The sequence below is a fragment of the Populus nigra genome, chromosome 15 (assembly GCF_951802175.1).
Source record: "Populus nigra chromosome 15, ddPopNigr1.1, whole genome shotgun sequence".
Lineage (NCBI taxonomy): Eukaryota > Viridiplantae > Streptophyta > Magnoliopsida > Malpighiales > Salicaceae > Populus > Populus nigra.
In genome coordinates, this window is record NC_084866.1 from 2,047,417 (window position 1) to 2,061,579 (window position 14,163).

General features: G+C 34.0%; 1 protein-coding gene and 1 pseudogene across 1 annotated transcript; both read right to left on the bottom strand.

Moving 5' to 3' along the window:
- Positions 1–203: 203 nt before the first annotated feature.
- On the bottom strand, positions 204–6,685 carry LOC133674658 (pentatricopeptide repeat-containing protein At4g21065-like; annotated as a pseudogene).
- A 5,662-nt stretch (positions 6,686–12,347) lies between these two features.
- Positions 12,348–13,152, bottom strand: LOC133674932 (EG45-like domain containing protein 2). The gene is made up of 3 exons (XM_062096231.1): positions 12,987–13,152; positions 12,607–12,886; positions 12,348–12,527 (listed from the first exon to the last, which is right to left on the bottom strand). The coding sequence occupies exons 1-3, from the start codon at positions 13,093–13,095 to the stop codon at positions 12,521–12,523; spliced, it is 396 nt and encodes a 131-aa protein (XP_061952215.1). The 5' UTR covers positions 13,096–13,152; the 3' UTR covers positions 12,348–12,520.
- Between the last annotated feature and the right edge of the window lie 1,011 nt (positions 13,153–14,163).

The following is a 14,163-nucleotide window of genomic DNA, read 5'->3' on the forward strand; positions in this document are numbered from 1 at the left end:
TGTGGATTTGCCCGTTGGATCGAACAAGAAGTCCACAAGAGGGCCCCAATAACGCCATAGGAAACTGATTTATGTACGTTTTTCCCTGCTTTTAGAATTTTGACCATGTGTTTTTGGCTTTTGAATATCCACCCCTTGCGACTCGATGTCCCCCGGGATCGCTTACAACTATACAAGGACCACCAATTTTGCCAATTGCAGGCTATACAAAGACCAGTGCCGATATTATTAATCGACCACAGATGTGGACGGGTTAGCATACTGTTATGACATTACAGTGTCCTATGATATGAACATGGAAAAATTGTTTCTTCAGAAATAATGCCCAGGTATCTTCTTCATTCCGTTCATGCCCATTGCCTCTCTAATCCTAGTTTTCTTTTCCCAATCGTACATTTTTTGTGCAGATGTTGGACAGTAGTACGTAGTTGGACTCATGCCTGGGCTCATTTCTGATTAGCTGCCTGTTAATTTTCTCTCCGAGCTTGAGTTCACCATGAGCACGGCAAGCATTAATCAGAGTACGCCAAATGACAAGATTAGGATCAATATGCATTTCTTGAACAAACTTCAATGCCTCTTTTACAAATCCTTCCCTGCATAACATCTACCATGCATCCATAGTATTCAATCTTCGGTACAATGCCAAAATCTTCCTCACTGAATAAAAATATCCAACTAACTCGGAATGACTACAAGCAGAAAGCAATCCAATAAACACAGCAACATCCGTGGCCACCCCACCTCAACAGCCTCTACACCACGACCACGCAGTGCTAAGCCGCCAATCACTGAAGTCCATGAAAAAGTGTTCCTCGCTCTCATACTCCTAAACAAGTTCAAAGCTTTATCAACATCACCACACTTAGCAAACATGTCGATCAACGCTTTACTAAGCTCAGCACTCTTCTGTACCCTACCCTTTCACCGTAAGATTCCACGCACTTCCCTAACTCGAGCACACCTAAACCCATACACGCACTCAAACTGAAACCATTATGATCTCATCAGGACAAACACCCTCGATTTGCAATTCCCTAAACAAACTAATCGCATCACTAGACCTCCTCACCTGCACGTATCCACCAATCATCGCACTCCACGAAACGGAATCCAACTTGCACATTTCATCGAGCACCTTTCGTGGAAGCTCAACCCCTCCTTCCCTCTACAACAACAACTCATACGCGCCAAAGTATTTTGCACATTAACTTCATCACCAAACCTAAATCTCAGCCCATGAACCGATTTACCCAAGTTCAAGTCCCCAATACCATTACAAGCCTTAAGAACAAAAGGGTAAGTGAATTTGTTAGGGGCAATTTTTCCTTTCAAGCATGACATTATTATACAAATCAATAGCTTTAGCCTTTAAATCACTAGTTTGGGCATATGCCCTGATGGTAGTGTTGTATAAAAATATATCATATTGACTGGTATCGGATTCGGGTGAGAATAGAAAAGAAGTAGCATAGTTCATGGCTTGAAGATCAGAGGATGTGGCAGTGAATTTGGTGAGGACTAATTGGTTGTTTTGGAGACCTGATTTGAGAATGTGAGTGTGGATTTGGGTAAGTTATGAGAGACTTTTGCAGGCTCTGCCCCGCCATTCTTGTGTTTCCGGCCGCCTTGGTGGTTGGTGGTGCTGGTTGTTGTATGGATTAGCAGTGATTTAACACTTTCGGTGTTTTGGATTTGCATTTGAAAGGAAAGAGGGCTCGAATTTTGCTTGGAGAGCTTAAATAGATGGGGTAAAGTATATTTTAGTCCTTGTAAATTCATAAATATTTCAGTTTAACCTATATACAATTAAAAGTTTTTCAACGTTAACAATATAGCTTATAAACATTAATTAAGAGAACTTCAAGAGAAATTGAGGGTTACCATTGATAAACAGTAAACCATACAGCTGAAGTTGAGCATCTCGGAATCTACAGGGAATGGAATGTAGTACTTCAGCATCTCGGAATCTACAGGGATTGGAATGTAGTTTGGGATTAGACCGTTGTTTACTCATATATAAATAAATAATTTCATGACAAAAATTAATTTCTTATAAATAATTTCTTCCTGCTGTAGCAGATGAGTTTCTCATAGACCAGCAAGCAGATCAAAGAGGGGCTAGCATTCCTTGCTTTGATGAAATACAGGTAACATGAGAAATTTATTAAGAAAATCATTTATATTTCCTTACCTCTAATCCTTTTATTCATGACTAAAACAACGATTTTCATCTGCGAAATATTTCGTCGCGCGGTGTTTAAGCTGTATTTCTATATTCCCCCGATGTAAACCTATCGCCAGGGAGTTTCTGCATATTGTACTTGTAACTGTGAACTTGTGTTTTTGCAGCCATAGGTCTCCATTGAATCAATTCATGATATGCTATTGGTTGAGAATGTTGTTGCATCTTGTTGAATGTTATGGCAGTCTGTGGCTAACTTTTTTCTTCAAACTTCTACCTGGATTGCCTTTCTAGATTCTAGCAAGAAATCCAACGGGGGATTATTTAAAGAAGTTGTTTATCTGCTGCTAGGACCAGTTAGGAAAAAAACAGCTCATTGAATTTGCAGCTCGTTATATGACCTAAGATTTCTGCTTCTATATTACAGAGTGTTGACGTATTTGCTATTGTGGCCTTATCTGGAATTCTAAGCAGATTGCTGACTACTGGAACTGTTATTGTCGCCTCCAGTAATCGAGCATCGAGAGACTTAAATCAGGGTTTCTTTTTTCTTTTTTTCATTTCCTTGGTTTTCTGCATCTTCATTCCTCTAAAGGTTTGTGTAGCTTAATAGTGATTACCTGATATATTTCTGGATTACAGCTTGAATCTTCTTTCGATTGTGAGATTTCCTGTGTCCCTTTCCAACCTTTTGCAGTTAATAGATACATGATCCAAAAAATAAAGTAAAAGGAAACCTCCATTGATGTATGTCCACTTCATTTTATATCACTGCATTATTACCAAGATGTCTTCATGATCACATGAGCCTGTTACTTTTATGGTTTCCAGTTTCCAATTTGAAATAGAGACAGAAGGTGGAAAACTTGGCACAACTGTTTTAGCTGAAGGCAATGTAGGCTCAGGAGGTGCATCGTCTGAGATAGTTTCTGATGGTCTCAAAAAATTTTAGTCTAAGAATAGGGCTTTCAAGTTCAATAATTATATATTTAGTTCTAATAATCTCATTTATACTTGATATTTATTAGGTCAATGTAGCTTGTTGCAAAAGATCTCATTTAGTAAAGGTAGAGACTTTCTAACACTTAAATAAATATTTTTTTAGAGAAAAAAAACATATAATAATATTCTAGAGAAATATATATATATATATATATATATATATATATATAAATAAATAAATAAATATATATGTGTGTGTGTGTGTGCAGTAAAGAAAGAATGAAAATTGTGAATCTTTGTTCTTAAAGTCTCATGGTGTATTTATAACCCATGAGTTTTGTTCTTTTATAGAGAAAAGAAATTGGAGAGTAACTTTATTTTTGAGATATTTTGAGTTGCATTATAAATTGTATTCCGCTTATTTTATCCAGTTAAAAGATGGAGAAATAACCATGAAAGACTTTAATATATTTAATGGTACTCTTGGTGGAGTATAGACTTTTTTAATTAAATCTATTTGTTGAGAAATAATTCATTTATACTTTTATATAAAAATCTATAGAATTGATAGTATTAGACTCAATCATCTTTTAAGTTTGGCCAACATGGGACCCAATGCTCAGGGCTTGACACACTGCTAATCCCATTACGGCTGGGGCTTGGCGCATTGCCAAGCCCAATCATGGTTGGGTTTGGTCAGCTCTAGACCCAACACCCGGGACTTAGTGTACTATCAAACTCAATTATGGTTGGGTCTTAGCCAGGACCAAACTCAATGCGTCTTCACTGGAACCTGTTTGTATTGCAAAAGATTTATACTTGGTAAATTTTTCTTGATACAATGTTTTTTTTTTAGTAATGATATACTGATATATTCATCAGTTTCTAAGCTATCTACACAAGAAGAGATCTTTGCCTTCCACGGAGTTGTGTTCCACTCCCTTTCAACACAACTTCCTCTTTTTCATGCTCATGCCCCCTACCTCTCTCAAAGAAACACTGTTATTAGATATATAAAATTACGGGTTGAAATAATTATACTTGGAGACGAATCATTAGAATATAAAAACTGGAAAAACTTAACGAGCTTCCACACGCCACGAACCGTTGCTTTGTTCCTATAATGCAAGCTGCTAGGTAACAGAGTCCAAAATGGTCCGAAATGAAATGGGGATTTTAATCTAAATGAGACTTCCAGGGATGGGATATAGCAGATGGGTTCTCTTGAAATCAACAATTGGTGCATTATGAATGCATGCGGGGTTGCTTTCCTTCTGTTGCAGATGTGGGATCTTACCCAGAAAACGAACAGACTGCCGCCATATATAGCAGGTAGGACATGAGTTTGAGATTCAGAGCCTCAATGTATTTGCAGTTATCATTAGCTTATGACATAATCATCTATATGTTGTAAAAAACTAAAATATAAAGAACAAACTAATATTTATGAACTAAGAAAAAAGAACAAAGAACAAAGTCTTAACAATTGAAAGAACAAGGAGCAGAAAATATCTCTGTTAGTTACTGTCATCCCCAGTGTTTTATTTATAGAAGGAAACAAACATTACAAAAAAATGAAACACTAAAGAAACGTACCAACTATGTTCTCTTTTATCAAAGGAGTTGTATAACAAGCTAGCCTAATCCTAGATAAGCTTAAACAAATGAATTGAAAGAAACATCCTAATCTAGATAATGCTATCAGCTAACAGATAGATAACTATCAGCTAACAGATAGATAGCAATGCAGTAGATTACTACAAAGTAATCCTGTTCCAGCTTTGGTACCAAACTTCAACACTCCTCCTTGGTTCCAAAGCTACACATTCCAATTCTTCCTCTCAGATCTTCAAACATGTTTCCTGTTTCTAGTTCAACTGCTGCTTTGAATTTAACAAACTCAGCAAACACATAAGATTTTGATTTCAAAAAGTAAATCCAGCAGAATCTACTATAATCATCAACAAATAGAAGAAAATACTTTGAACCATTTAATGATTCATTATGCATCGGCCCACACAGATCTGTGTGTACAAGCTGGAGTTTTGACAGTGCTTTGAATGCATTGTCAGGAAAAACAACTCTAGTTTGTTTTCCTAACTGATAGGCTTCACAAATACTCTTTTGTTCCTGTATATCTGGTAAATCGTGAGTCATCTGCAGGTCAACTATTCTCTTTAAAGTTGCATAATTGAAGTGCCCCAACCGTTTGTGCCAAAAAACAGATTCATTGTTCTCACAAGTGTTAGCATTCAAACACACTTCTCTCCAATCAACATTAAAACTTTTGTTCATCATTTTTGCAGAAAGCAGTAGCACTCCATTTTTATCTTTAATATCACATGCTCCATCATTAAAGAATATTGAGTAACCAGATTCAATTAATTGTCCCACACTAACTAGATTCTAATTGATCTTAGGCACATAAAGAACATTTTTAAGAGTTTTTGCACCTGACAAAGTTTCTACTTCAATTGCTCCTTTTCCTTCAACCTTCACATAGTTCCCATTCCCAATTCTAGCTCTAGATAGATAGCTTTTATCCAAATCTTTGAATAAGCTCAGATCTGCAGTCATGTGATTAGTGCAGCCACTATCAATAAGCCATGATGAGTCATTTACCTTGGTTGTGTTACACATTTCATGTATTGTAGCCATGAATAAAAAATCTTCCTCCACTTCTGAACTCTCGGCTACTTGAGCTTGTTTTTCTGGTTCTGCTTTATTTTTGCAGAATCTTTGAATGTGACCAAATTGCTTGCAGTTTCGGCATTGTGCATTCTTGAGCCAACACCAGGCTTCAAGATGATTTGTTTTCTGACAGAATTTGCAAGCAGGAAAATGTTCTTTCTTCTCTTTCCCTTCAGTGAAGATGTTGTTGTTGTTATGTTGCCAGTTATTAGATTACCAACCTCTCCCTTTTTCTCTTTTTTCTTCTTGATTGTTTCTATAAAAATTCTTAGCCCGACTCTTCTCCTTGTAAACTGCAACAAGAGCTCCTTCACTTGTTCCTTCTTGTCTATAAGCTTGTCTTTGCTCCACAGCTTGCAATGCATTTACTAGTTCTTGCAAATTCATTTCTGAAAAATCTTTAGAATCTTCTAAAGAGCAAATTTTATGTTCAAATTTCTCTGGTAGACTTACCAGAACTTTCTCTACTATTCTTGAATCTGGAAAATCTTCTCCCAAAAGTCTCACTTGATTCACAAGTTTTGAAATTTGAGAAGAGAAGTCTTTGATGGTATCGGTTTCTCTCATCTTCAGACCTTTAAATTGTCTTCTAAGATTTAAAACCTGCATCTTTCTTGACTTCTCATCACCATGAAACTCTGCTTTTAATTTATCCTATGTTTCTTTGGTAGATTTACAAGCCATAATCCTTGTGAAGATTTCTTCACTCACAGCATTATGAAGACAGGTAAGAGCTTTGAATCGCTTTGCCTTTTCTTCAGTGAAAAATTTCATCTGTGCAATCGTAGGATTGTTTCCTAATGGAGTGGGTTGCCTATCACTCTTCACTATCTCCCACAAGTCAAAAGCTTTGAGATATGTTTCCATTTTTACAGCCTACACACCATAATTCTGCCCTGTGAAAACTGGTGTTTTTGCTGGAAAATTTGCAGAATCCATTTCTTAAAAAAAACTCACTTAATCTCTCATGTTTCACTCACAAACCCTTCAAAGCAGAAAGCTTTGATTTAACCTTACTATTCTCTCGTGTTTTCACTCCCAAACCCTTCAAAGATCAGAGGTGCTCTGATACCAATTGTTGTAAAAAACTAAAATATAAAGAACAAACTAATGTTTATGAACTGAGAAAAAAGAACAAAGAACAAAGTCTTAATAGTTGAAAGAACAAGGAGCAGAAAATATCTCCGTTAGTTACTGTCATCCCCAGTGTTTTATTTATAGAAGGAAACAAACATTACAAAAAAATGAAACACTAAATAAACGTACCAGCTATGTTCTCTTTTATCAAAGGAGTTGTATAACAAGCTAGTCTAATCCTAGATAAGCTTAAACAAATGAATTGAAAGAAACATCCTAATCTAGATAATGTTATCAGCTAACAGATAGATAACTATCAGCTAATAGATAGATAGCAATGCAGTAGATTACTACAAAGTAATCATGTTCCAGCTTTGGTACCAAACTTCAACACTATCTGCCACACATACATGATGCTCAGAGAAGGCACGATTAAGTTAAATGGTGTCTGCCAGCCACTGTCATCCTACTGCAAATTTTGGATAGTATGTCACATTTGGGGTTTCTATAATCATTAATATTTAGATTGTATAGCAATTAATGATGCTTTGCTGTTTATGTAGACTGAAATAGCAAAGAATTTATTGCGTATATATATCAGATTAACATACAAGCTGTCTATGTAGGTTTCTTGTTTGATCAAGATTCAAAGGTGTTCGTAGTCTTCATCCTTATTTCCAGAAGCAACACCAAGGATTTGGAAATGATCATTCAAGCAATCTACAATCTCGAGCATCATCCTGGGAACTAAATAATCGTACTTGTAATCCATATTTAGTCCAGGTTCAATTTGATTCAATGGCTTTTCAAGAGCGGAACGGAACATGTGGAATGGAACCGGAACGTTTCGGGCGGAATTTAGCCGAAAAATCCGGAACGGACCGAGATTTAAAATGAAATGAAATTTGTTCCGTTTTGTTTCGTTTTTTGAATTGGTATGGAATGTTTCGGCCATTCCGGACGGAACGGAACGGAATTGACAACCTTGCTTCCAACACAGGAATGTGATGCTGTAATTGACGTGGGAACTTTTTTATGAAGGCGGAAGATAATAGAACAATAATAGTTACTTTAAGAGATTTAAAGAAGTTTAAATAGGCTATGAAAATCTATCTCTACTTCTCTATTGGGAATAATATAAAATTAAAAAAAAGTAATTAAAAACAGAAATCACAATAAATAAATAAATAAAAGATACAGTAAATCAAACATACCGATAATAAAATATTAATAATCATCCTAGAAAAATTAATAAAATTAGTTCAAACAGCAGCAACCAAGCCTGAAACTTGATTCTAAAAGATCCAATAATTTGATAAGTAATGTAGTGACTTTAAATAATAAAATAACTCTGAAACCACCTAAAAAAATTTAAATTTGATCCAATGATCTGTTCTCTCGTCATTTTAATTTTAATGTGCTAATATAATATGATGCGATAAAATCTACTCTTAGACTTAGACTTATCTTAATGGTTTATAATAATATATGTTATGCCATCCACATAATCTGTTTAAATCAGATTTTCATCTAATAATACCAGATCCTCACTAAAATATTTAGAATCTTTAGTTTCTATAAGTTCAGTTAGATCACTTTCTCTTTCTCTCTGATATACTTGTTTTTATTATATTAAATTTTTAATTATTAAAATTTTCTAGATTTTAAGAAGTTTCGAACTAGTCCAATGCGTAATACAATAAAAACAAGCATAATGCTTTATATAATTGAAACCGTGCCATATAATTCTAAAGGTCTAATGATAGTAGTTGACTTTCCAACTATTTTTGCTTCCAGACTCGAATTAGGATTGAAATCTACTATTTCATATCTTTTTATTTTTTATATTTAGTTTAGAACTTAATTACGATTTTGATACTTTTTATAAAAGAAATATTAGAAATATTATATAATAGTTTTTTTTAATAATTCTCTTTATAGATAAGGGCTGTAAATTTATTTGTCGTCCCAGACATGATTCTAGCATTTTTATTTGTCGTCCCTGGCATGATTCTAGCATGAAATATCGTTGGTTAGATCGGACTGTACCATTTCATCTCCATTTGTAACAGGTTTTTGGTATTGTGCCATGTCAATCGCAGCCATCTATGAGGGCCATAATATGGTGACACCGCCTGTCTTTTCCTTGCTAAGGTGAGCACTCTTGACCCGAAGGTGAGCACTCTTGACCCGAAGCTAGGTGACTGATCCACCCAATGTGTCTCACACAATTTGAATATCATGAAGAGAAACGTGATGTGATAAGAAATCTGGTTGGTTGCTGCTGCAAAAGGAGGCCAGTTTTTCTAGAACTAACTAGAAAGGATTCTTCTGGGCGATCTTTTGATCTAAAAGTAAACGCCATAAATTACGAATTGTCATCCCCGACTGAACCCAGCCCTTCACTATTCCACGGTCAACTCTTTGTTAATTCACAATCGATCATAGTCATAACACAACATACAAATCATCGTAAGACCTGGTAGAGGCTTGGATGGATCAATCGAGTCATCGTAAGACCTGGTAGAGGCTGATCAATTTTTCTTGTTGGATGGTTTTTAGGTTAACTCGATTTTATTTGGTATATTTATTTTTATATAAACATAAATATTTTGTTTTGAATGATTTGATTACATCAAGAATTCATTTAGCAGATCACTAGAATTTCACTAGGTTAACTTACATTATGATTCATGTTAGAGAATAATATAGATAATATCATGGGATCTCATCTAATAGCTTAAGCTTGGGTTAAGATGGTTCTTCGACATGGTATTATAACCTTGATGATCAAGCGGTCACGAGTTCGAATCTCATCATTCCCATTTATTTGATAAAAATTAAGCACAAGGTAAAGCTGGTCTGTGCAAGATTCAAATCCAAAAGACTTTCATTTGAGGGGGTGTGTTAGAGAATAATATAAATCATATCTTAGAATCTCATCTAACAGCTTAAGCTATTAAATTGAGATGTTTTTTTGACAATTCAAAATCAAAACCCTTGAATCTGCTATGCATCCAACTACTTATTTAACCAATGTTTTATTGCTACTATCATTTTCAGTTGCGGAGGAACTCTATTACGTTCCAGCTTCAAAAGCGAGCACCACTCTCCATTAATTAGAGATTAAAAAGTTCAATGCTTAAAAGGTGACGAATACTGTTATTGATTGGCTCGCTAACTTTAATCTTTTTATATATCTATTTTTTAGGGAGAATTTGGCTTTGTACTTTAGCCCGTGATTTATACCCCAAAAAAAAAAAAAAAAGCTTAAAGTACTCTACCACATCATCCATGTTTCCTCGTGCAGGTCTTTAATTAATTAGGTGTGGCATCTTACACTTGATTTTGTGCATATTAATATGCCCTAGCTAGCTAGAAGAAGGGGAACCCCATTAGGATGATGCTTTGATTTGAATCACTGCTATTTAAGAATGATGGATCTCACTACCCAGAGCATTATGCTTTATGATTAGGACTCGAATGTGATGTCAAAAATCACATTTTCAATAAGGTATTAGACCACTATATATATATATGAGATAACTATTCCACCACTAACTACGTGATAAGATAGCCATGATTGAGGAGTCACTCTGGCTTACTGGTGCCCATGATTATATATATATATATATACAAAGCCAAAGATTTGACAGCTCTATGGATATATAGGTGGAAAGCTTCGAGAGGTAGGTTTCATTGATGCTAGAATTACAGCCAAACATCAGCCAGAAGTTGTATAGAGCTAAAGTTAAGTAGGGCGCATGCGAGAACAAGACAAAGTTCGATGATCATGCGCACTCGTAACTTCCAATATGAACCCTTGAAGAGTTGTTGAAAAAGGTATCGATGTTCTGAAGGAGTAAGACTGTCCCTTTTAAGGATAGTCGCCTAGCTGAGCTTTGACCATATCATTTTGTGGGACAGATTACACACCCCACTCGACACTCCTGGGTCAGTGGAAAGGAGAGGTCTCAATTCTATGGACGCCTGCGAAGTGCTAAACATGTGTATGTATCTGTCCTGGCCTTGTTTGAGAAGAAAATTCAGGATGTTATTATTGATAATTTAGTATGTATTTTACTTTCAAACTCATGTAGAGTTTATATAATGGTACAACAAAATATATAAGAAAATAAAATAAATTATAGATAATGCTTGATTATCTCTTTTGATTAGATTATTGAAGTAATTTATTGATTGTCATGAGCCGTTCAATTTCTTGATTCCTTTTTTTTATTGATTAGAAAATAATTAAGGATATTTAACTTGATTATCTCCTTAACACACCCCTTTAGACTCATAATAATTTTAATCTTTATGGGTTTAATATACTCTACTTCTATTGCTATTATAGCCTCGTATGCTTATCTTCAATAATTATATTTTTCTGAACATGTCTATTCTTAGCTACTTTTGTCCTCTTATGACTGCTAACACATTTCTTTAACCAAACATCTCTTCTTCTTTTTTTCTTCTTTTTTTTTTTTTTAATATTTGATTCTTCAAGTGGTCATTCTATTTTATCTTACTCTTTATTAAATTGATGCATTCATCTTATGATGACTTCTTTGTCATATTACTTCTTCTTTTTTTTTTTAGAAGAATTCTTATTTTTTTTTGGGTGATCTCTTTTATACCAACTTATTTCTTATGCACAAACTTATAATTTACATTAAGTCTCTCTTGTTTATCTTTTATATCTTTCTCTTGATGTAGGGTTTCAATTCTCTTGGCCATCCACATGATCTTGAGATTTCTCCTTATCATGAGTTGATGTATTGTTAAAAAATAATAGTAAATAAAATATTTGATAGACAACTAAAAGGATAAAAAACAATAAATTTTAAAATGGTCGGACAGATAACATAAAAGCTGCCCACCAATAAAAGCAAAAGCTAATATTTAGAATAAGATATGATTGGCATGCTCTGATACCAAGAAGAAAATTTAGAATAGAAAAGTATGTTATTAATTATTTGATAATTTGATGTACATTTTACATTCAACTCATTAAAGTTTATATAGTTATATAACAAGACATTTAAGAAAATCGAATAAAATAAATTATAGAAAATACTTGAACATTTTCTTTGATTAGATGATTAAAATAAATTTCTAATTCAAATCTTTGATCTCTTTTTTAGGATATTTACCTTGATTATCTCAGTCTGAATTATAAATGCTATAACTTTGGCGTTGAAAATCTAGGAAAAAAGCAGCTTATAACAATGAGGTTATTAACACTTGATTATTGATGCATGTTAATTATGGCAATTCTTGCCCTCAACCTTGAATTTGGATATGATAACTTGTCCAACTTAATTTCCACGAGAAAATTTTCCAACAATATGTTCATCTTGGAAGGGCATGCATGGATCACTCTATTATTGTTAAATTTGCTCTGTAATCTTTGTTTTCATAGTAGTTATTAGTATAATCATACGTGACATCCGTCTAATCAAGATTTTATTGGAGATAGATATTCATACTACAACATGGAATAATGAGAACTCAAGTACAAACTAATGTCAAAAAACTTCTAACATCAGAAACACCATTTTCCCCTCACTTCTAGCAATCGGATTGCTTGATACAGTTCAGCAACATATCTCGATCGTACCATCATATCCTGCAGGAAAAAGCTATGAAGTCAGTGGAAAAAAAAAGGGAGCATTTAGGAGTACAGAAGGACAGGAGAAGATACATACTGGATGTATTCAACATTGATTTTTGCGGATGGAGAGTGTGATACAGCAGAAAAGGCGTCACCTGACAAGAGAATAGTAGAAGGGCATGGTGATTTTCTGCAGAAATCCACCACCCTAACATCAATAGTCCCATCCTTGCATGGTCTGTTATTTCCACTTAGGCACCGCAACCTGTAACGCCTTCCACAGGCAGCGCCATTATCCCACAAACCTTCACTCACAGAAACAAACAAGTTTCCTGGTGGGAATTGATCCTGTCGATTGCCATGACACTTGGTAGCTGCACAAAAATATATCCCAGTAAATCCATCAGACAAAGAAAGCTTGAAGGAACTTTTAGACAAGAAATAGTAAAGGGAAAACATGAAACATTTACTCACGTAGATAGGGAGGATTATACGAAGTAGCAGTGCCAATGTCCCCAAGAACAATGCCTGCTTCATAGCTGAGAAAGCTGATGGCTACAATTGCTATGGCCATAAGTGCCATGGTTAGAGAGAGCTAGGGAGAGGAACTTTGAACTTTGCTTAATTAGTAATTGCCCCCCAATAGCCCAATTTATACCCCACCCCCCTTTTGAAAGTGAGGGCCGGCCTAGTGATAATATGAATCACTTTCTCATATTAGTTGATTAATTGTTATAGAAAGAAAGTAATATAAATTATATTTTGAAATTTTTTTTATAAGGTTAAGTTATGTGGTTGAAATGATTCTTTACATGATATTAAAGTTTTGATGACCAAGCGGTCATAAGTTTGCATCCTTATTTATTTGATAAAAATTAAGCACAATATAATATGGGTCTCTGCAAGTTTCATGTCCAAAAAACTTTTACTTGATGGGGTATATTAGAGAATAATATAAATTATAGCATGTGATCTCATCTACAATTTTAAGCTATTGGATTGAAATAATTTTTTGACAGTTTTTCATATTATTTTCTTATAAAATACAATATATTTATTTATTAACTACTACATCCATTAAGTATGTTAGAGAATAATATAAATCATATATTGAGACCTAACCTAATAGCTTAAACTTTTAGGTTGAGATATTTTTTTAATATAGTATCAGAATCTTGATGACCAAACAATCAAGAATTCGAATATCACTATCTCATTTATTTGATAAAAATTAAGCACAAGATAATATGGGATTGTACAAGTTTCAAGTCCAAAAGCTTTTACTTGAAAGGATGTATTAAAAAATAATATAAATTATATCTTAGGACCTAATATAATAGTTTAAAGTTTTGAATTTGAGATAATTCATTGAAAATAACAGTAAGAAAAATAAAAAGAACTCAAAGAGTCAGAAAATTTGCTAACAAAACTAATAATCACAATAAACCCTGAATAAAAAAAAATAACCCAGCTAAATCAACTTTTCTAAAAACTTCTTACTTGGCTATATTTCAATAACATTGATTTTTCTCTCCATGATCATATTCAAAATACACAAAGAAAAAAAACTTATTATATATCTTGAAAATATCATTGAATTCAATTTATACATAAACTTCAAGGCGGCATAATATTTTCTTTTTTAATCCCA